The sequence below is a fragment of the Sorex fumeus genome, unplaced genomic scaffold (assembly GCF_029834395.1).
Source record: "Sorex fumeus unplaced genomic scaffold, SorFum_2.1 ptg000030l, whole genome shotgun sequence".
NCBI lineage: Eukaryota > Metazoa > Chordata > Mammalia > Eulipotyphla > Soricidae > Sorex > Sorex fumeus.
Window position 1 is genome coordinate 10,455,668 of NW_026606087.1, and position 24,357 is coordinate 10,480,024.

The following is a 24,357-nucleotide window of genomic DNA, read 5'->3' on the forward strand; positions in this document are numbered from 1 at the left end:
GTGGGGGGCAGCTGGTGACCTCGGTCGGGCGTGAAGGACGGCAAGTTGTTGCTTTTGTCTGTATTAAAATAAATAATTTTTTAAAAAAACTACAGCAACTGAATTTTAAAATGTGCCTGCTACAAAGGCATGCTGAACTGTGGGACAGAATAGGAGAAAACTTGGGGACATTGGCAGAAGGAAGGAAACACTGGTGGTGGGATGGTGTTGGAACATTATATTCCTGAAACTCTTTTAAAAATATTTTTGTAAACCACAGTGACTAGGTAAAATGAAAAAATAATAACAAAACTTAATGCTTTTATTTGAATAAAAATTGATGTGCAACAAATTTTATTCTTTTATATGAATAGCAGTAAAAACATGAACAGATTTCTTGATGTGGTAGTCTTTGAAGTCAGGAAATCCAGGTTGAGTTCAAGTTGCATGAAAATGCTTGTCACAAAACTATATGATCTACAAAATGATTTCAGTAAAACCTATGTTATACAAAAGTCATTAGGTCTACAAAGAATAAGGTCTACAAAGGTTATGAGTAAATTTAAAAATATTTGAAAACTCAGTTGCAAGTAGGACAAAACTCTTTGTTGTGTTAGTTCTGAGGGCTCTGGTATAGCTGTAGCAGAGAGGCGCTCATGAAATCAAGTAGGCTTTTTCCTTCCTTCCTTTTGATATCCTGTCTCCTCTACCTTTCTTTCTTTACTGACTTCATATATTGCCCAGTCTAGTTTGAAACACACATTTTTAAATACAAAGTAAAAAAAATTAATGTTGATTATATAAGAAATTCAAGTATTCTAAAAGGAAAGAGAAGGGTAACAAAACAACTTAAGGCCCAAGAATCACCTCCACACGTAAGATCATCTACCAACCTTGCTTCTGAAACTCAATAAATCTTAATAAAGATCAACTAGCCCCCCCAAATTTCTCAGACACCCATTCCCGGCTGAGACACCTTGGGCACTCTTGGAGAGGAACAGGCCAGTACCCCAGCAAACAAAACCCCAGTAGCTGCTGGCTTCCACATCCTGAATTCACTGCCATGTCTCTGCATCAGCTCAGGACTTAACTTGCTAAAAATGCAGGTACAAAGATCCCTGCCACTGAAATCTTCAGACATTCTTGGACATGGTATGGGTTATTTTCCCTGACCTTTCTGTACTTCAGGAAACTCGGGTAGTCATGTGCACCCCCAAAACAACTGCCCAGTTAAAAATTTAATTCCAGCTGTACAGCTCAGTTAAAAATTCTGGAATGCTCCAAACTTTACAGCACTGATAATCCAGTAATTGCATACTAGATCGGTCAGAATGTAACATAGAAGTCAACCAATCTCAACTAACAAAAACATTAACACAGAAGACATAACTTTTAACATTTTAGTAATCCCTCATACAAAAGCTTGGTATCTCTATGGTGAGATACAACAATTTTAACTATTCAACAATTTTAACAATTTCTTCTAAGGAAATATTTTTTGATCCTCTGCTAGCAACTTTTTGGTAATACAAAATAAATGAATAAATAAATAAATAAATAAATAATACAAAATAAATACAAGCAATACAAAATAAATTGTTGTGGGCATGCCGGGGTATGGGCAGGCTTGAGGTGTGGCTGGGAAAATTAGAGACAATGGTGGAGGGAAGTGATAAAGGTGTTGGAATTGGTGTTGGAATATTGAATTCCTATAACAAATCATCATTATCAACTTTGTAAACCATAGTGTTTAAAGTGTGGGGAAAATTTTTACATATGTAGGCCTTACCTGTTTCATGTAAACTCAAAATATGTTAAGACAGAATCTTTCTAATGTTTTATTAATGACAGGTAAGACATGATTATTATGATAATGACATCCAAGTAAAAAATAAAATTTAATAAAATATATTTTAGATTCCAGAGTTGAAAATTTACTTATGTAAATGAGAATAGATATTTTATTATATTATATTAGGTGACTTTAATTTTCTTATTCACATAAGATAAAAATCATGTAACAATCACAAACTGGCTTTTACTGATTTACTTTTGATCATTATTTCTTTAAGTTTTATTGGCACAAGCAATATAAAATAAATTGCCTAAGGGCGTAGGCTGGGGTTGGGAGGGAAACTGGGGACATTGGTGGAGGGAAGGTCATATTGGTTGAAACATTGTATGTCTGAAACAACTGTATTATGAACAACTTTGTAAATTATGGGGTTTCTGTAATTTATTTATTTATTTTAATACCCATCCCTCCACCAGTAACCATTTCCCACCACCACGGATCCCAGTAACCCTCCCACCCCCCACACCCCCCATCCCACCCTGCCTCTGTGGCAGGGCATTCCCTTTTCTTCTCTCTTTCCTATTGGTTATTGTGGTTTGTAAAAGAGTTAAGCCTGATTTTTAGGGAGAAATGTAGGATAATATACTTTCCATTGATCACTTTATATATAAGGAGATGGAGCACGGCCGCTTAAGAGGCCGCACAGTTTGGAGTAAAAGTCCTGGTTCCTGCATAACCTTTCTTCTCTGTGACTGTGTGCTGTAAAGATGGCGCTGGGGGGCAGGTTGTGGGCGTGACTTCCGGAATCAGAGGTTACCTGGGAGCTGGGGCAGTCCCGGCAGTTTTGAGTGAGAGTCCTGTTCCCGCATGCTCGGGCTCTGCTCGTAGAGGCACATGGTCGCCAGGGTTCCATCTGGAGGAGGCGGGATGCGGCACCTACCCCAGCTGGTACTTCCCAGTGATTTCGGCTCTCTTTGGGACCTGGAGCATTCTCCGGGAGCTGTGGAGCCCCCTCGGCCTTTCTTCTCTGTCTGTAAATTATGGTTTTAATGAAAATAAATTTTTTAAAAGCCTCAGTATATGGTAATGGTATACTGGAGTGATAGTTTACTTCACACAAGGCCAACCAAAGTTCAAAACCTGGCACTACATCTGGTCCCCTGTACCCTGTCAGGAGTAATTCTTGAGCACAGAACGAGGAGTGACCCTTGAGCACTGCCAATGTGGTACAGAAAGAAATAAAAAAAAATAAGAACATAACAATATCTGAAGAATGTTCATTAGGAACACCACTTTCTATTTTATGAAATTTTGGTTCCAAGCATCCTTAGCATTAAACAACAAGACAGAGCTATCAAACCACAACTTAGGACTGTATTCATCTCATTTTTCTTAAAAAAAATATAGCACAGCGGTAGGGCGTTTGCCTTACAAGCAGCCAACATGGCCGACCCGAGTTCAATTCCTCCGCTCCTCTCGGAGAGCCCGGCAAGCTACCGAGAGTATCTCGCCCGCACGGCAGAGCCTGGCAAGCTACCCGTGATGTATTTGATATGCCAAACACAGTAACAACAAAGTCTCCGATGGAGACGTTACTGGTTCCACTCGAGCAAATCGATGAACAACGGGAGGACAGTGACAGTGACTCCTAACTATACCTACTTGTGTATACTGGTGCTTTAATGTCCTCTAAGTCATGAAGGAAGACTCAATTGCTTGAGAAATGCATTTAAGTTTAGCCAATGAGGAAAATAAGCTGAATTGGCAGTAAGCACTTTGATATCCTGAGGATTTAGTGAGAGTTTTTGCAAAGACCAGGTCTTAAGATAAACATTATGTCATTACGCCATCTATCTTAAATTACCATACTATCCAAAAATTGTTCTCAAATCCCTTTTCTCATTTTTTATTTTTCTAAATTAAATTATTCAGCTTTCCTGCTTTCTGGGCCATTATAAATTTCTGATTCATTATAAATCAATTAACATACAGTCATAGCTATTTCAGAATACATAAATTGTATATGGTAGAAGATATTTATATCCCTGTCAAGAATTGAGAAAGTCCCTTTCATGTTCCTTTGAGTTCATGTGTCACCAATTGACAGCTCTGTCTTTTGCTTAAAAATCTTTTGCTTTGGGCCAGAGAGATAGTACTGTGGGTAGGACATTTTCTTTGTAAACAAGATTCAATCCGTGGAATCCCATATGGTTCCCCAAGCAACGCCAGGAGTAATTTCTGAGTGCAAAGCCAGGACTAACCCTTGAGTATCTCTGGGTGTAACTCAAAAAGAAAAAAAAAAAACTTTGCTCTGCCTAAATTTTAAGAGCGAGATAGAAAATAAATGAACATACATAATAGCTGTGTATATTAACATCTTTTCCAATACAATAGAATATTATTCACTTAATCACTTAACTTCCCGTTAGTCGTCGATTTGCTCGAGCAGGCGCCAGTAACATCTCCATTTGTCCCTGCTGCGTGCTAGTGTAGCCCAATGGCATCTGTTCGCTCCGGGAACATGAAGGGCCTCAAACCAATCGTTCATGATCTTGACGAAGAAGTCTGACCATCTGGTAGGTGGGAGGCCATGCGGTCTTTTGACATCCTGTGGAATCCATTCGGTAACAGCTCTAGTCCAGCGGTCGTCTTTAAATCTCATTACATGACCAGCCCATCTGATTTTCGACACCTTGGCAAATGAGACAGCGTTCCTGATTCTTGATCATCGACGGATGTCACAACTCCGGATTCTTTCTCTCATTTAGTGAAACGTGATATTCCAAGCATAGCTCTTTCTATTCTACTTTGGGAGACCTGAATAGCGTTCTCATCTTGTTTGCATAGGGCCCAGGTCTCTGAGGCATATGTTAATGCAGGAAGAACAGTGGAATCAAAGAGATGTGCCCGGAGCCCGAGGTTCTTCGTCCTCTTAGCTATTTCTTCGACGTTCTTGAAGGCGTTCCAAGCCGCTCTCTTCCTCCTGCGCAGCTCGGGTGCCAGGTCATTTGTCATGTTGACCTCTCGACCTAGGTACACATAGCTGTTGCATTTGGAGATGGTCGTTCCATTGAGAGCGAATGGGGCGTCAGGAACGAGGCTGTTTCTCATAAACATTGTCTTCGTAAGATTCAGCTGTAGTCCTACCTTTCCACACTCACGGTCAAAGTCGGCCAGCATTTGTGCTGCTTGGCTGATGTTTGGTGTTATTAAAACAATGTCATCAGCAATTGTTGACAACATCAGCAATGTTGACAACATTGACGAGGAATACGATTGACTGGTTCAGCACCTCCATGAATGTGCGAGGAACGCCAAGAGAGAGATAGCCACAAAAAATCGCCTATCTTCGAAAACTCTTGAGCTAATTCGCCAGCGTCGTTTGGCGCATGCCTCATGCAACTGCAAGCTAACATCCGAGCTCGCAAAGCAGTGCAGAGATGCGATCAAGGGAGACCTCAAAGAGAGAAGAGCAGAAGTACTGGTAGATGCGGCAGAAGCCGTGAAAAGTATTCGTAACGCCCGCCTGTCCTTCGCCAACTACAAGACCAAGATGACTGCCCTCCGACGTCCTGATGGATCCATCACATCCTCCAGAACGGCAATGGAGAAGATTATCCATGACTTCTACTAAAATCTCTTCGATAGCCATGTCCACTTGCCGACATACCAAATTCCACAGGATGGATATGTCATTCCCAATGTTCTCTCTTCCGAAATCTGACACGCCATTTCGTCGGTAAAGAAACAAACAGCACCCGGCCCAGACAAGGTCAGACCTGAACACCTGAAGAGCCTGCCGTCAGTACTCATCAATACACTGGCTCAGCTCTTCACTCGCTACCTGTCTGAATACAAGGTTACGTCCCAATGGAAAACCAGCAGCACCGTACTACTGTTCAAGAAGGGAGACATCCATGACATTGGCAACTATTGCCCGATCTGCCTATTGTCTGTCATCAAGTTGTTCACTCGAGTCATCCTAAATAGGATTGGTGGAACACTAGATGAAGGACAACCATGCGAGCAAGCCGGGTTCCACAAAGGATTCAGCACCATCGACCATATCCACATGATAACAAAGCTCATTGAGGTTTCTCGGGAGTTCAAGATGCCACTCTGTTTAACGTTCATTGATTTAAAGAAGGCCTTTGATTCTGTTGAGACGGAAGCGGTCATTGAAGCCCTCGCCAATCAGGGCATTCAAGCCCAATACATCAGGATCCTCCGTGAGCTGTATTGCGGATTCACTACCAGGATCTCACCATTCTACAAAGAAGTGATCGTTGATGTCAAGAGAGGGGTGCGGCAGGGTGATACCATTTCACCGAAATTCTTCAGTGCCACCCTCGAGAACATCATGCAATGACTGGAATGGGAAAACATGGGAGTGAAGATAGATGGTTGGCAACTACACCACCTCCGCTTTGCTGATGACATCGTTCTAATAACACCAAACATCAGCCAAGCGGCACAAATGCTTGCGGACTTTGACCGTGAGTGTGGAAAGGTTGGACTACAGCTGAATCTTACGAAGACAATGTTTATGAGAAACAGCCTTGTTCCTGACGCTCCATTCGCTCTCAACGGAACCACCATCTCCGAATGCAACAGTTATATATACTTAGGTCGAGAAATCAACATGATGAATGACCTGGCACCCGAACTGCGCAGGAGGAAGAGAGCGGCTTGGAATGCCTTCAAGAGCATTGAAGAAATAACTAAAAGGACAAAGAACCTCCAACTACGAGCACATCTCTTTGATTCCACTATTCTTCCTGCATTAACATATGCCTCAGAGACCTGGACCCTACGAAAACAGGATGAGAACACTATTCGGGTCTCTCAAAGAGGAATCGAAAGAACTATGCTTGGAATATCACGATTCACTCAAATGAGAGATAGAATCCGGAGTTCTGATCTTCGTCAACGCTCAAGAATCAGAGACGCTGTCTCATTTGCCAAGACATCAAAAATCAGATGGGCTGGACATGTAATGAGGTTTACAGACAACCGCTGGACTAGAGCCATTACTGATTGGATTCCACGAGACATCAAAAGATCACGTGGACGCCCACCTATAAGATGGTCAGACTTCTTCGTCAAGACCCTAAATGATCGGTTTGAGGCTCTACATGTTCCTAAAACGAACAGATACCATTGGGCTACGCTAGCACGCAACCGGGATGAATGGAGACGTTACTGGCACCCGCTCGAATAAATCGATGAATAACGGGGATTAAGTGATTAAGTGATTAAGTGATACTGTTTGTATGGAAATCATTAGAATTTAAAAAATGCATCTGATTACTGCAAATTTTATGGCAGAAAAAAGGTATGATATATTCAGCTTTATATTCTACATGTATAACCTAGTGATAGAAATAGTGTCAGTACTAAGTACATTGTTCCTGTTCTGTGAGTTAATATTTAACAATAGATATTTGTGAATGCTTGCAGTGTACTTTAAGGATATTAGCTCAGCCTCCCACATCACTTTAACCCATTTACAAAAGTTTCTGCAACTATATTTTTACTTCACAATGACTAGTTAAGTCAATTGTCCTCTATGTCTCACTTTAAATGACTTTTTATTCTTGATTCCTTCCTTGAGATTTACAAATAAATGCATTTTCCGAATGATGTTACAAGGAACAAAAGCTAAGTAAACAAAACAACAGTGGATGGGGGCTTTATTCTAGACTTCTGGGACCAAGGTCCTTTTTAGGAAAAAAAAATCATAGATAAATAAGTAATAAATTTTATGGGTGACTTATCATTGAGGAATTTTATTACCAAACTTCAACTGTGCTGGCAAGACATCAAAATATCAAACACAAAGTAAACTGTGGCAGGTTGAAATCTTAGCAGGGATCTGTTTCATGGAATGGTTTGGTAGGTAAGACATTTAAGGTAGAAGAAACCATCAGCCCCGAAAATTTTGTCTTAAGACTTTTCCTGAAGAATAATTGCTACATCTCAGATAAGATCAAACCAGAAGCACGCCTTCGCGAAGAAGTTCCAGTACTCAATCTGTACTGAAACTATTACTACCATTCTAGTAGGAAACAAGTCTGAGTTTCAATGTACCCAGAGACCTCAGTTATTTCTCTATGTGAATGACTTTTCTGAACACTATGCATTCATGTCCTCAAAAAGATGTGCTCTGTTTTCTGGTTATAAGAAAATTTAAGAACATTATGGAAGAAGATAATATACTCCAGAATCTGTACAATTTTGCAATTATAAGATGCTAGTAAGTATTATTAATTAATTATAACTGATATTTTAAAATAAATGTTATAAATATGTCAATAAATTACAGGAATGAGATCTGGGTGCTCAGATGTGGAGCACCTGCTTTGCATGTGCTAGGTCTAGAGTTCCAGCCCTGGCACTATCCCAGCTGTGGAGTGGGATCCGTGATGTCAGAACCTTGCACACTGCCATGAAATGTAGATGAGCACTGAAACCAAGTGTGACATTGAAATCACACAACAGAAGGGAAAGAAGGGGGCCTAATTTAATCCGAAAGTCCCCAAAACAGTGAAAAATATAAAAGAATAAAATTAGAATTGTATGAGCAAAGTAAATACAAAAGAAAAGGGAGAAGAAAATAGTAAAGTTATCTTTAGAAATAAAAAAATAAAATAAATCTGGAACTAGGCAGATAATTGTAGATTGGACACAAAAGATTATAGGATCAGTAAACTGAAAGATAGGTCATTAGAAAATACACATTTATTTATGCATAGATTCAACGCAATGCAGACCAAAATTTTTGGGTGACTTTTGTACAAGCAGACAGCTGACTCTATGTGGCTATGCAGACATATCAGAAGAGTGGTCACGGTCACGGCCGTGGTCCTCCTGTTGTTCATCGATTTGCTCAAGCGGGCCCAGTAACGTCTCCATCATGAGACTTGTTGTTACCGTGTTTGGCATATCGAATACGTCACGGGTAGCTTGCCAGGCTCTGCCGTGCACAAAATAAGAGGATTTTTCTATCAAATTTCAAGATTTACATCAAAGTTGAGGTGATAAAGAAAATACAATGCTTAGGAGGTGATACGCATAGATCAAAAGAACAAAGATACCAAAATTAACCTATATATCTTAGATATATTCATATTTATATTACTCAGTAAATTTTGTACTGACCTTGAGAATAATTCGAGGGGCAGGAGCGATAGTACAGCAGATAGGGTGTTTACCTTTCATGAGGCCGACCCTAGTTTCAATCCCCGGCATCCCATATGGTCCCCCAAGCACCGCCAGGAGTAATTCTTGGTGCAGAGCCAGTAATAACCCCTGAGCATCACAGGGTGTGACTCAAAAAGCAAAAATAATAATAACTATTGGCATTATTTCTATTATGATACAGCTATCAGAAAAAAATGAAGTCATGAAATGTGCCTGTTAATGGATGGACGTAGAGAGTCCATGTCCATGCTGAGTGAAATGAGTCAGAAGGAAAGGGACAGATATAGAATGATTGCATCCATTTGTGGTATATTAAAAAACAGTAATTCTATGAAAACAATTTTTATCATACATTACTAAAAAACTTCATATTTGTGGGAAATAAGCAATCTGTACCTATACTATCAATCATAATTATCACAAAATGTATCAAAGTACAAATAACAAAAGTATAACATCTAGAAATTAATATGTGAAAAAGCTTCATAACTTTAGATCAGGCAAAGATTTTTAATACTGCATTTAAATATTAAATTGTACTTCATTTTAAATATTAAATTCATTTAATATTCATTTAAGAATACATCATAAATGAAACTTAAATGATATGTTGGAATCCGCAAATATTTTCACAAAAGTCCACTTAAATGTGAATGGAATAGAAAATGGCATATTTTGGGCCAAGAGAGACAGCACAATGAGTAAGATGCTTGCCTTGCAGGTGGCTAACCCAGGTTTGATCTGTAGCATTCATAAACCTCACAGGGAGTGATTCCTGAGCACAGAGCCAGGTGTAAGCCTTGAGCACCACCAGATGTGGCCTCAAAATAACAAACAGACAATAAAAGGAAGTGGTATGCGAAAGTGATAGACCTGCTCAGCAATAAGAAGAAATGGTACAGCATAAATAAAGTTTTAAATGTTATGTTAGTATAAAAAAATGTAAGACCCCCTGGACATATCCCTTTCAGAGGGGGCCCATTGTCTTCTGTATCGTTGATGATTTCTTTACCCCTGGTCCACTGTCATACTTGAAGTCTCAGGCTAAAAATGATGAAATGATAAGAACTACAGGGAATAGATAAGGAAAGTTTAGGAATTTGCCTCTAAGGAAAAAAGTTACATGTATTGAGTGTCACTAGAGTGGGCTTAGCATGTGTCCAATAACTTGCATAACCTAGATGAGTAGAAACCAGAGGATAATCATCACAACATCCTGTTTTACCAACCTGTTTTTACTCAATGAAATGTGTTCACTCACCCATGCCTATTTTTTAAAAGGATATAAAAAGTGAAAGGTTTCTTGTCTTTCTCTGGAAATCTGCTTATAGTGATTCTTCGTGTAATCTAGGCACTTCCCTGTTCTTGTTTGCCTTCATTTCTTTCTCTTGAATATAATATATTTTAAATTTGTCCCAAAAGTAAGCTGTATTATCAAATAGTAATAGTGATTTTGAGCCAGGGAAAGAAAGGAAGGAAGGAAGGAAGGAAGGAAGGAAGGAAGGAAGGAAGGAAGGGAGGGAGGGAGGAAGAGAGGGAGGGAGGGAGGGAGGGAGGGAGGGAGGAAGGGAAGGAGGGAGGGAGGGAGGTTGAAGACCATCAAGAGTTCCAAGCTCAACCCTACGGCAACATCCTAGCTGTAGATATTGAGGGGCAATTTGGGAAAACCTTAAATAAAAACTAATTTGGCAAAGGCAAAGGTATTTTCCACACTGTAATATACCATTCCTCTCATTCACAGTATAAGCCAGAAGAAACCTGAGAGAGACGGGAAATTTTCAAAAGTAAAACAAATTATTTCTGAAGGAGATAAAGCAGCCCCGAGGGAATACCTATATCCTAGCGTGCATTTTTATTTTTTAACAAATTATATTTTAGTGACTCTGTTGTTGTTCAGATAACTAATTGGGTGCAAATATTACTATAAAGTCTCTACGGTATATCAACATATCAAAAATTTGTGGCCATAGATCCACAGAGTACACGACTCTGAGTATCTCATACAGGTGTCTCCAGATAATGGTCTCCTGTGGCCAGATGACTCATTAAAATTTTCATGGTACTGAGTTCATCATTAGGGATGGAGAATACTACATTGTATGTTGTGGGAGATTTTAATTTCAAAGACCAGGACTCATCAAACCATTCAAGAGAAAAATTATTTTAAGATGTAATCTTTACTGGTAAGATACAAAAAATCATAGAATTAAAGATAGTCATACTTGAATTATGAAATCGAAAGTTTTTCTTTCAAGATTAGAAAAAAATTTCCCTTCTGTAGAAAATCAGTTTTATTTTTTCTCTAAAATGAATATTGTTCTAGATCCCTAATAATCAAGTATTCATATATGTATTAATACTTTTTGGAAAAAAATTTTAAAAGGGTACCGCTAAACTAGATTAATAATGTTGTTGGGGCCAGAGAGATTGTACCATGGAGAAGTCATTGTCCTTGAAAACAGCCAACTTGGGTTCTATCTCTAGCACCACATTTGGTACCCTGAACCCTGGGCACTGCTTGGTGTAGTGCCCGGGACTCAAAGAAAAAGAATGCCAGCTCCCTGATCCTGATAGAGATGAAATAATAAATAAATAAATAAATAAATAAATAAAATTAAAACAAGGTAAAGGTAAAGGCCCTCCCGTTGATCGTCGATTTGCTCGAGCGGGCCCAGTAACGTCTCCATTGGAGACTTTGCTGTTACTGTGTCTGGCATATCGAATACTCTCGGTAGCTTGCCGGGCTCTCCGAGAGGGGCGGAGGAATCGAACTCGGGTCGGCCATGTTGGCCGCTTGTAAGGCGAACGCCCTACCCGCTGTGCTATCTGAGAAGGAGAATTTAAAGACCTGAAAAGACCTGAAACAAAAAATGACAAGCTCAAGGTAAAGACCAGGTGAAGCCAGAACAGAAATGTAGTGATAGAGCTTTTGCCTTGCAAGTGACCAAATTGAGTTTGATCCCTGGTACCCCAGGTGGTGGTCCTCCAAGTTCAGACAGGAGTGACCTCTGAGCCCCCAAAAAGGAGTAAGACCTGATCTCTGCTGGATGTGGCCCCAAAATAAAACAAAAGGTAAATACCAGGTAAGTAGAGGCTATGACTCAAGAAGTACAAACTGAAGAGCTGAAAATCTTATAGTTATCTTAATCTCTAGTACCTGACAAAGTTACTGAAAAGAATGGAAATAATGTTGTATATAGATAAAATCAACTATTATCATAGTAGCACAGTAGCACTGTCCTCCCATTGTTCAATTTGCTCTAGCAGGCACCAGTAATATCTCCACTGTGAGACTGGTTACTGTTTTTTGGCATATTGAATATGCCACAAGAAGCTTTCCAGCTTCTGCCAGGCAAGCAGGATACTCTTGGTAGCTTGCCAGGCTCTCCAGAGGGGCGGAGGAATCGAACCCAGTCTGGCCGTTGCGCAAGGCAAACGCCTTACCCACTGTGCTATTGCTCCAGCCCATTATTAGAGTCTCTGTCACTGTCACTGTCCTCCTGATGTCCATTGATTTGCTTGAGTGGGCCCAGTAACATCTCCATTGTGACACTTGTTACTGTGTTTGGCATATCGAATATGTCATGGGTAGCTTGCCAGGTTTTGCTGAGAGGGCGAGATACTCTCAGTAGCTTGTCAGGATCTCTGAGAGAGGCTGAGGAATTGAACCTGGGTCGGCCGGGTTGGCTGTGTGCAAGGCAAATGCCCTACCGCCCTGTGCTATCACTCCAGCCCATTATTATAGTATATGTCCAAATAAAATAAATTCTAATTGGAACCAGAAAGACTAAAAAACCGGAAATTTATGGTTGGCTTTCTGTTTGAGGTTTGGTTTTGCTTTGTTTACCTGTCATTGAAATAGCTACACTCCAAAACTTACATTCACTAGACTTAGGAAGAAGAATGAGGAATACTAAGGTAAAGGTAAAGGTAAAGGTAAAGGCCCTCCCGTTGATCATCGATTTGCTCGAGCAGGCCCAGTAACGTCTCCATTGGAGACTTTGTTGTTACTGTGTTTGGCATATCGAATACGTCACGGGGAGCTTGCCAGGCTCTGCCATGCGGGTGAGATACTCTCGGTAGCTTGCCGGGCTCTCCGAGAGGGGCGGAGGAATCGAACTCGGGTCGGCCATGTTGGCTGCGTGCAAGGCAAACGCCCTACCACTGTGCTATTGCTCCAGCCCCAGTGGTTAGGATTTGACGCTCTCAATGCCACGGCCTGGGGGGGAGGGGTGCTGAGGAATAGTAAAATTCAAAAATTAATTATGGGATTCAAGATTTAAGAAGGTAAAGGTAAAGGTAAAGGCCCTCCCGTTGATCGTCGATTTGCTCGAGCGGGCCCAGTAACGTCTCCATTGGAGACTTTGTTGTTACTGTGTCTGGCATATCGAATACTCTCGGTAGCTTGCCGGGCTCTCCGAGAGGGGTGGAGGAATCGAACTCGGGTCGGCCATGTTGGCCGCTTGTAAGGCGAACGCCCTACCCGGATTTTCTTACTTAGACACTTCACTCTGAGTCACCTTATCTAGTTAGCCAACTTACATTCATGCTCAGGACTGAAATTCTTTAGTTCTCCATACTAAAAATCTGTATAAGACTTGGTTATGTTCTTCTGCCCCAATCAGAATTATGAAATGGACCATCTCTGGGCTTTAAATAATGCCTTTCTCATTCCAAAACACAGTAAATTTACAACCTAAGTTGTTGACATTTTATTCTGACTTGTCCAGTTGTCTCAGAGCAAAAAAATATTTTATATTATATTTGAGATTCTCTGGTTCTCACAGTTCCTCGTGAGACAATTTCTGATTATCTGTAAGCTATAGCATAAAACCGAGACATCTAAAATTCTACCATGTGCTTAATTTTCTCATCATAGGATTTAAAGACTGAAACAGCAATCCTGCCATTTGTTGGCAAGAAGCCCCAAAATAATTATTTGCAGGAATAAAAAACACTAAATTTGCACAAACATACTTTTCTCCAGCAACTAAACTCTGTAACCCCATATTCAAAAAATGAATGGTGAGTTACCTCACCATTTGCATTCTTGCTTTGCTTTTTTTTGGAGGTCATTTCCAGCAATTCTCAAGGGTTATTTCTGGCTCTGCACTCAGTAATTACTCCTGGTGAAGCTCAGGGAACTAGGGTTTGATCCCTAGGGTTTGAAGGTACATGCGAGGCAATCACCTTACCTCTGTACTATCTCTCCTGTCTTAGTTGTATTGTTTTAGATGTATCTTCCTAGTGAGACCTACATTGCCATTCCCTCCCCTAGCGTGTCATTCTCTCTTACTCTGTTCTGCTAGTCTATTCTCCAAGGAACCAACTCCATTTAATTGTTTGATTCACTGCCTTGTTTGTCTTTCCTATAATATAAGATAAATTCCATTACGGCACATATGTTTAGCTTCTTATTACCTTAATTCCCAAAGATCTTTGACAGTCCTTGAAATATAGAAATAAATGAACATAACTTTAAGTACATGAATTAATAAAAAAAGTGAACGAAATTATTAATGACCTTAAGCCTGTTGAAAACCCAGAGACTTCATCTGAAACATTAAAGTGGGACAAGAGATTAAATAGTGTCACATATCCTATATTCAGGTTGATTAAACCCCTTCATGGAGCAGTCACAATATCAGAAGTGACATAATTCTGATTTCCCAGCTACCTGAATGAATATCAAAACCTGACCATGAACAAGACCCCAAGACTTTGTCCTATTTAGCCCTTAAGAAGTTCAGGAAACTGCTCATTCTCACAATGAGTTCACCAGGTTTTTGAATTTTGTTTAATTATTTGGTTGTTTTTAAGATATGGCTTTTCTCAGATTTTACTACTGTCTCTTCACTCAGGGATCACTGCTGATGAGACTTAAGGGACATATGTGGTGCCAGAGATTGAACCCAGGTCCACCACATGCAAGGCAAACACCTTACCCCTATACTAGTTCCCCAGACCCTGAACTCACCAGTTTTTTAAATTATTATTATCTTTATTTTTTTAATGAATCACCATTAGATAGTTACAGATTTACAAACAGAAAGCACATGGCCGACCAGAGTTTGATACCCCGTCCCTCTCGAAGAGCCCAGCAGGTTACTGAGAGTATCTCACCCACAGGGCAAAGCCTGGAAAGCTACCTGAGACATACTCGATATGCCAAACACAGTAACAAGTGTCACAATGGAAACATTACTTGGCCCGCTCGAGCAAATCAGTGAACAATGGGAGGACAGTGACATTATATGCATTTAGTCAATATATGTTCAAAACCTTTATTTCTTTACTAGTCATTACTTTACCATTTGAAACCTTGATTTCATCATTTGTAAAAAACAAACCAATTCTATCACATAGATTAATGAGAATTACATGCCACAGAATAGAATTCAACTTGTGACACAGAATTAGTGCAGGTTCCTGCACGTTTATTCCTATTGTATTCTTTATCCACAATTAAAATAAAATAGAAGATAGGCATTCATCATCAAACAGTAAGTTAATTTTCTTTTTTTTTTTTTTTTTACAAATTTTTGTGCTTGGGTTTCAGTTATACAATGATCAAGTACCCATCCCTCCACCAGTGCCCATCCTCCCCCACCACGGGTCCTATCATCCCTCCGACCCCCCATCCTCCCCCCCCGTCCCACCCTGCCGCTGTGGCAGGGCATTCCTACCTGTTCTCTCTCTCTTCTTTTGGGTACTGTGTTTTGCCAGAGAGGCATTGAGTGGCAGTCATGTTTGGTCTATAGACCACTTTTAGCATGTCTCTCCCACCCTGGGAGGGTCTTCACAACACCCTTTATTTGGTGCTCTCTTCTCTATCTGAGCTTCCTTCTCACCTAGCACATGTGGCTGGCCTTCAAGTCATGGAGCAAAATTCCTGGTACTAATCTGAGCCCTTCCTGGGTGTTAGTCTCCCGTTTTGTTGCTTTATGTTCCCCAGATGAATGCAATCTTTCTGTGTCTATCCCGCTCTTTCTGACTCATTTCGCTTAACATGATACTTTCCATGTAGTACCACTTGTATGTAAATTTCATAACTTCATCTTTTCTAACAGCTACATAGTACTCCATTGTGTAAATGTACCAAAGCTTCTTTAACCAGTCATCTGTTCTCGGGCACTCAGGTTTTTTCCAGATTTTGGCTATTGTAAAGAGTGCTGCAATGAACAAACAATTGCAGATGTCACTTCGACTATACATTTTTGCCTCTCTGGGATATATTCCCAGGAGTGCTATAGCTGGGTCAAATGGGAGATCGAATTCTAATTTTTTGAGAATCGTCCATACTGTTTTCCAAAAGGGTTGGACCAGCCTGCATTCCCACCAGCAGTGAAGGAGGGTCCCTTTCTCGCCACATCCGCGCCAGCACCTGTTGCTTTTGTTCTTGTGGATGTGGGCCAGTCTCTGTGGTGTGAAATGATATCTCATTGTTGTTTTGATCTGCATCTCTCTGATGATTAGTGATGTAGAGCATTTTCTCATGTGCCTTTTTGCCATTCGGATTTCTTCTTTGCGAAAGTTTCTGTTCATTTCCTCGCCCCATTTTTTGATGGGGTTGGGTGATTTCTTCTTGTGTAGTTTAACCAGTACCTTGTATATCCTTGAAATCAACCCCTTGTCGGATGTGTATTTGGTGAATATTCTTTCCCATTCTGTAGGCTGTCTTTGTATTTTGGTCACTGTTTCTTTTGAGGTGCAGAAGCTTCTTAGTTTAAGATAGTCCCATTTGTCTAACTCTGTTTTCACTTGCTCGGCCAGTGGCGTGACGTCTTTGAAGATACCACTAACTTCAATATCGTGGAGAGTTTTGCCAACTTTGTCTTCAATAAACATTATGGATTCCGGTCTGATGTTGAGGTCATAAATCCATTTCGATCTTACTTTTGTGCATGGCGTTAGGCAGAGATCTGAGCCCACTTTTTTGCATGTAGCCGTCCAGTTTTGCCAGCACAATTTATTAAAGAGGCTTTCCCTGCTCCATTTCACTTTTCTTGCCCCCTTATCGAAGATTAGATGATTATATGTTTGGGAGGAGATGTCAGTATATTCAACTCTATTCCATTGGTCTGCAGCTCTGCTTTTGTTCCAGTACCATGCTGTTTTGATTATTACTGCTTTGTAGTAGAGCTTGAAGTTAGGTAGGTTGATTCCTCCCATTTTCTTTTTCCCAAGAATTGCTTTAGCTATTCGTGGGGGCTTATTGTTCCATATAAATTTCAGGAGTGTTTGCTCCATTTCTTTGAAGAATGTCGTGGGTATCCTTATAGGGATTGCATTGAATTTGTACAGTGCCTTGGGAAGTATTGCCATTTTGACAATGTTGATTCTCCCCATCCATGAACAGGGGATATTTTTCCATTTCCTCGTGTCCTCTTTTATTTCCCGAAGTAGCGTTTTGTAGTTTTCTTTGTACAGATCCTTTACTTCCTTAGTTAAGGCGATTCCTAGGTACTTGATTTTCTGGGGCACAATTGTGAATGGAATTGTTTTCTTCATGTCACTTTCTTCTCTTTCATTATTTGCATATAGGAAAGCCATGGATTTTTGGGTATTGATTTTATAGCCTGCCACTTTACTATACAAGCCTATTGTTTCTAGGAGTTTCTTGGTAGAGGTTTTAGGGTTCTCTAAGTATAGTATCATGTCATCTGCGAATAGTGAGAGCTTAATTTCTTCTTTCCCTATCTGGATGCCCTTAATATCTTTTTCTTGCCTAATCGCTATTGCAAGTACTTCCAGTACTATATTGAACAGCAGTGGAGAGAGTGGGCATCCTTGTCTCGTCCCTGACCTTAGGGGGAAGGCTCTCAGTTTTTCCCCATTGAGGATGATGTTTGCTGTAGGTTTGTGGTAGATGGCTTTAACTATATTGAGGAAAGTCCCCTCTATCCCCATTTTGGCAAGGGTTTTCATCATGAATGGGTGCTGGATCTTGTCAAATGCTTTTTCTGCATCTATTGATATGATCATATGATTTTTATCTTTTCTTTTGTTGATATGATGGATTATGTTGATTGATTTCCGAATGTTGAATGTTAAATAGAATTCAACTTGTGACACAGAATTAGTGCAGGTTCCTGCACGTTTATTCCTATTGTATTCTTTATCCACAATTAAAATAAAATAGAAGATCGGCATTCATCATCAAACAGTAAGTTAATTTTCTTTTTGTTTTTAATATTTATCAATCTATAGGACCATTTCTAGAGTGTTTTTAATCTATTTCTCTTATACACTTCATTTAGCATCACTGATTCCTTACTCTTATTCTTTTCTTGAACCATAAGAAGTGATTGCAGTGGAAAATAAAAATTCTATGTCATATTTTCAATGTTACTTTTCTTCCCACACCTCCTAATATGATGAGTGTGATGTTTAATAAACAATCAAAATAGAACTGTGGCTTGCCAAATTGAGCTGAGGAATGTCGTTTGATTAGATTCTGTTCTGTACTTCAAAGCAAAATACTTATAAAAAAATCTACTAGAAAATGTTTTGGAGAGGGATCAGAGGGATTTAATAATGAGTGGGGCACTTCTCTTGCACAAGGTTCCATCCCCAGCACCACATATGGTCCCCCTAGCCTGTCAGGAGTGATTCTTGAGTGTAGAGCCAGGAGTTAGCCCTAAGCACTGCTGGAGAGTCTCCTAAAAGCTCAAAGTTGATTGGAATATAATGTCTAAAATATTATATTATAAAATTTTGAAGTAGCAAGGTAGGATTGATAGTGCAGCAAGGAGTACACTTGTATTGCATACAGTCAGTTCAGGTTTCATCTCCAGCATCCCATATGGTCCCCCAAGCCCATCATTGACTACATAGCGAGACATAAGATCTGAGATTTACTGGGTATGACACAAAAGTCAAAAACTAAATATAAATAAAAATAAAATAAATTGCCTTTAAGGTCATATTGAAATCAAGCTAATACTTTATATTAGGCACGTAAAAACTAAATTTTATTGTTTTTTTTTTTTTGCTTTTTAGGTCACACCCAGCGATGCACAGGGGTTACTCCTGGCTCATGCACCCAGGAATTAATTATTCCTGGCAGTGCTCGAGGGACCAAATGGGATGCTGGAAATTGAACCCTGGTCAGCCACATGCAAGGCAAATGCCCTACCGCTGTGCTATTGCTCCAGCCCCTAAATTTTATTTTAATGAAATTTTGTAACTTTAAGTTCTTCTTTAGACCTTATTTTTATTGCTATTTACTAAGAACTAATAGCACTGTATACCTCAAGTTCTAGTTATTGTCATGGAGAGAAAGAAAATAGCATATTACATTGCTTTATGTGGTCTAGTCATAGTCATGATTAGCATCTTTGCAACTGTTTCATGCTAGTGCACTATACTCATGAAAACAGTATTGAATTCACTGAAAGAAGAGTTAAAAATTTTTGTTTTATATTTCAGCTAAAGGAAATGCTAAGCTTTCTTATGAGAATGCTTGACTGGAGCATGCAAATGTACGCTTCACAGAAAAAATACTTCCAGACACAGATGAGTGGATCACCAGGGCAAAGGAAGTCAAGGGAATCCCAAGGAAAAGAGGAATGAGATAAGAGACTTATAGGCCTAGATGGTGTTCCACCACAGATAGCAAAGTCTTGAGTCAGGGGGTCAGTACTGACTACCTGGGTTGGAAACTCTTTACTACTCCAAAAGGCAGTAGTAATTTGGAGTCTGAATCACAGTGAGATACAGTTGCAAAGTTGTTCGTGATTGGGTTTCAGTCATATAATGTTCCAACACCCATCACTTCACCAATGTACATTTCCCACCACCAAGTCCCCATTTTCCTCCCACCTACCCTCCTGCCTCTGTGGCAGGCACTCTCTCTCTCCCTTTCTCTTCTCTCTCTCTCTCTCTCTCTCTCTCTCTCTCTCTCTCTCTCTCTCTCTCTTTCTCTCTCTCTCTCTCTCCCAAATTTGTCTTTAGGTAGCAGTTGCTGGATCCAGTTGGATCTTCGAAAGCCAATGGCCAATAATTGAATCTTGGGCTTAAAATATGATCATGGCTATACTTATAGCAATTAGAAGGATTAAAAATTTGAGTTTGACCCAAAGAATCTTTCAAGCTATGGTGTCAGTCTGATGTGAAGAAGTAAAAATATAGAACCAATAATCAGAGATCATCTTTAGCACATTTACATAATATCTTTATTGTCCTGAAAACTCATCAATTCTAGTAAAGTATGACTGACATATATTTAAAATATTTGTATATTATAATGATTTTATATTGGTATATATTGCAAAAGATCACCACTATAGGTCTAATAACTATTATTCACCTATAAAATGTTATATGTTTCCATATAACACTTTTTTTTTTGTCTTGGGACTACACCTAGCAGTGTTCAAGTTTAGTCCTGGCTCTGTGTTCGGGATCACTACTGGCAAGCTCAGAGGATCATAAGGGGTGCTGGGAATTAAACAAAGGTGAGCCACATGCAAGGCAAACTCCCTTTGTACTGTTGCTCCAGTCCAAATGACAAAATTATTAATAGATACTCTCTTAGATACTTATGTATATTGCACTGTAATTGTGGTCACATAGCTATAGGTTATATTCCTTGACTTCTTTAGAGAGTGGCAGGAGAGGGATACCCACTGGTGTTCAGGGATTACTCCTGGCTCTACCCTCCCAGTCCTGGTGGACTTGAGAGACCACCTGGAGTGTTGGGGATTGAACCTGGAACAGCAATCTGCAAAGCAAAGCCCTACGCATTGTGCTATCTCTCAGCCCCTTTGTTCCACATGAATTTATTTTTTATATAATGGGAAGCTTGCATATTTTGACCTCTTTCACCCATTTACCATCGCTTGGTCTGGGTGAACTCATTTCTTTGTTTAGAGTTCATGTATGTTGGAAAGTGTCATATTTGTACTTCCATTTTTCAGTTATTTTGAGTTCATGCTCTCAAAATTTATGAATGTTTCAAATAGAAATTTTTTTTGTTTTATGTATGGAGCGTGTACAGGAGTAAGACTCTTGCCTTGAAAGCAGCTTACCTGGGTTCAATCCCCAGCTCAGCATATGGTGCCCTGAGTACCACTATGAGTGAGCCCTCAGTGTAGAGGCAGAAGAAGGTCCAGATGTGGCCCTAAAACAAATAAACACATTTCCTATACATATGTATATCACATGTTCTATATCCATTCATTGACACTCTTCTTACGTACTCTGAGTATTGTAAATTATGCTATAATAAGCATAAAGGTGAATATATATTTGTTAATATATGTATTTTCTTTGAAATGCCTGTTGTTTATTTGATGGAACTTATGGTAATGCTATCTTAAATTTCTAGAGGAAATTCTTTTAAAAAAATTTTCTGATTTCCCTTAAAATGTTATGCTATAATAGTCTCAAATTAATCTAGATGCTTAAATTATGTCATAAATTTTATCAGTAGTTTGTTGTAACTCTAGAGTGTTGGGAACCCTTTTATCACAAAAGGAACTTGAAAAATATGCTAAATCAAATAGATAATAATAAAAAAATTATATTATTTCCTTTGTGACATGCAGATTCCCACTGAAAACTTAAAAAAAGAAGCAGAATTGTTCTGTGAAAATCCAGGAAGATTTGGACACAACATATCAAATTTCTCAGAAAGAATCAATACTAGAATCACTCTCATCATTCTAATTCCAGTGCTTGACTTCAGTCAGGTACACTAAGCATCTCTGTCTCTTCTGTGAAGAGTTATTACAAAATTGCCCAGATGCAAGTGATTTTAAAGTCAAATGATTCCAGTACATGAGGATATTATAACAAAAACCTCAGAGGCTTAACCTCAAGAACCTCTGGACTTTTAAGAGGATGCTGTCCCACACCAAGAGCTTGAGCAATCACACCACAGTTAGCATATTTCTTCTGTGGGGATTTTCCAGTTTCCCAGACCTGCAAGTCCTTCTCTTTATCTTAGTATTCTTCTCCCATATGACAATAGTATCTGCAAATGCATCAATCATGGTGGCCATCAAGCTCAGTCACAACCTTCACACTCCCATGTACTTCTTCCTCTGTGGCCTGTCCTTCTCAGAGACATGTATCACTATGGTTGTCATCCCTCGCATGTTGGTGGACTTACTATCAGTCAATAAGACCATTTCTTTTCCTGAGTGTGCCACGCAGATGTTTTTCTTCTTTGCCTTGGCAGGTAATAATTGCTTCATCATGGCTGCCATGTCCTATGACCGGTACACTGCTATTCGTAGCCCACTGCACTATGCCATCCGGATGACCCCTAAGATCTGTGCTCAGCTCCTGATGGCCTCTTGGGTGACGGGGGTCCTGGTTTCTCTGAGCATCGTCAACATTGTGTTCAACTCATCTTTCTGCGATTCCAACATCATCCAGCACTTCTTCTGTGACATCTCACCTGTGATATCCCTTGCTTGTGATTTTACTCCCTATGATGAAATGGCTATTTTTATGCTCTCTGCCTTCGTGTTGGTGGGCAGCTTTATTTTAATCATGATCTCCTACATCTTCATTGGATCTGTAATCATGAAGATGCCCTCTGCTACGGGGAGGTATAAGGCCTTCTCAACTTGTTCCTCCCACCTCACTGTAGTCTCCATACACTATGGGTTTGCTGGGTTTGTGTACTTGAAACCTAAAAACAGTGACTCATTCAGAGAAGACATGTTGATGGCGGTAACTTACACAGTAGTCACTCCTCTGCTCAATCCCATTGTTTACAGTCTAAGGAACAAAGAAATGCAGACAGCCCTGAGGAAGGTACTAGGAAAAGCAAACAGGTTCATTCTTCAGATAGTAGATAAAAGAACCTAAACATGTAAATAATTTATAGAACATTTGATTCAGACAGGTAGTGCACCCCCTGCACAGCAATGATTTTTGAAAACGAAGATGTGTCACGTCTTTTGAAAGATGTCAAAAGAAGGTACTTTGTGACAATCCGAAAGAAGCAAGCCGGACCACCTATGGAGATGCAAACATAGTCTGATAAGACTTGATTGGGGCCAATGTCATGTCAGCCTGGAGAAGAGTAGACACCTCTCCAATGATGAGAAACTTTAATAGAAGCAAAAGGTCAGAATAAGAACATGATAAACCATGGAAAGTCCTCATCCATTGACAACATGCTAGCAATGGATTCTTAATTACATAGAAAGTCCAAAATTTTAGAAGAAAAATTCCACAAAACTAACTTTGCAAAACCAAGCAGCTACTTTATTTATTTGTTTATTTTTTAGATTTTTATTAGTAAAACACCATGAGGTACAGTTGTAGTTTGCAAATTTTTGTCCTTGAGTTTCATTTATCAATGATACAATTCCCATCCCTCCACCAGTGCCCATTCTCCACCACCACTGATCCCAGTATCCCTCCCACCCAGCCCCGCCCCCCCATCCCACCCTGCCTCTGTGGCAGGGCATTCCCCCTTGATCCCTCTCTCCTTTTGGGTGCTGTGGTTTGCAAAAGAGGCATTGAGTGGCGATCATGTTCGGTCTAGAGTCTACTCTCAGCACGCATCTCCCATCCTGGGAGGATCCTCCCAACACCCTTTATTTGGTCCTCCCTTCTCTATCTGAGCCCAAGCATCTACTTTTACATTTTGGATCACCTGCCCTCCAACTTGGGATCTAAAATTTCTTTCTTTTGTGTCATGAGGCTTTCTCCTTTCAGAAAAAAAGATGTTATATTCTCTCCTCAACATATCACCTTTTCTGTCTCCCATTTTACTAAATTTTATTGTTTCACTATTTGCTTCCTGAAATTCTTTGTGAGGATAAACTAGCCTGGGGGAAAATGTGAAAAGTGGAATAAACTTTTTTTTCCCTGCAAAGTAAAATCTCTTATCTCTGCCTGAAATTTGGCTCCCCTCAGAACTTGGGTGGTCAGGATCAGTTAGGTGGGTCACAAATGCAGCTGGATGTCTACCTTTTAAGGCTGGTGGCAACCCGTCTTCTTATGCAGGTACTCCAGAAAACTTCATTTGGTTGTTTGTGTTAAATCAGAAAATTAACACAAAAACACAAGGGAGGACTTTTTTTCTTTTTGGGTCACACCCGGCTTTGCACAGGGGATACTCATGGCTCATGCACTCAGGAATTATTCCTGGTGGTGCTTGGGGGACCATATGGGATGCAGGGAATCGAACCTGCAAGGAAAATGCTGTGCTATCGCTCCAGCCCCACAAGGGAGAAATTAAAAGAAAGAGGAATGAGAATTTTTGTTCCCTGCTCCTAGAACGAAGAAACTTGCAGTGCCTTGTTTCCCAGATAGGGTTTGAGTAATTATGCCATGACTGAGTGGGCTGCTTGGGTCAGGATACGCTTCACTAACTGCTATTCTTTCTTGTTTCTGCAACCTGATTGCTTGCT

At 39.9% G+C, this 24,357-nt stretch overlaps 1 protein-coding gene across 1 annotated transcript; it reads left to right on the forward strand.

The window, feature by feature from the left end:
* The first annotated feature begins 21,823 nt into the window (after nucleotides 1–21,823).
* On the forward strand, nucleotides 21,824–22,801 carry LOC130025395 (olfactory receptor 10Z1-like). Its single transcript, XM_056116348.1, has one exon. It carries the CDS (start codon nucleotides 21,824–21,826, stop codon nucleotides 22,799–22,801), a length of 978 nt encoding a protein of 325 aa, XP_055972323.1.
* Nucleotides 22,802–24,357: the final 1,556 nt, after the last annotated feature.

What these genes read in the sequence shown, in the direction of transcription:
- LOC130025395 (XM_056116348.1), top strand. Translation starts at nt 21,824, where the DNA reads ATGCTGTCCCACACCAAGAGCTTGAGCAATCACACCACAGTTAGCATA.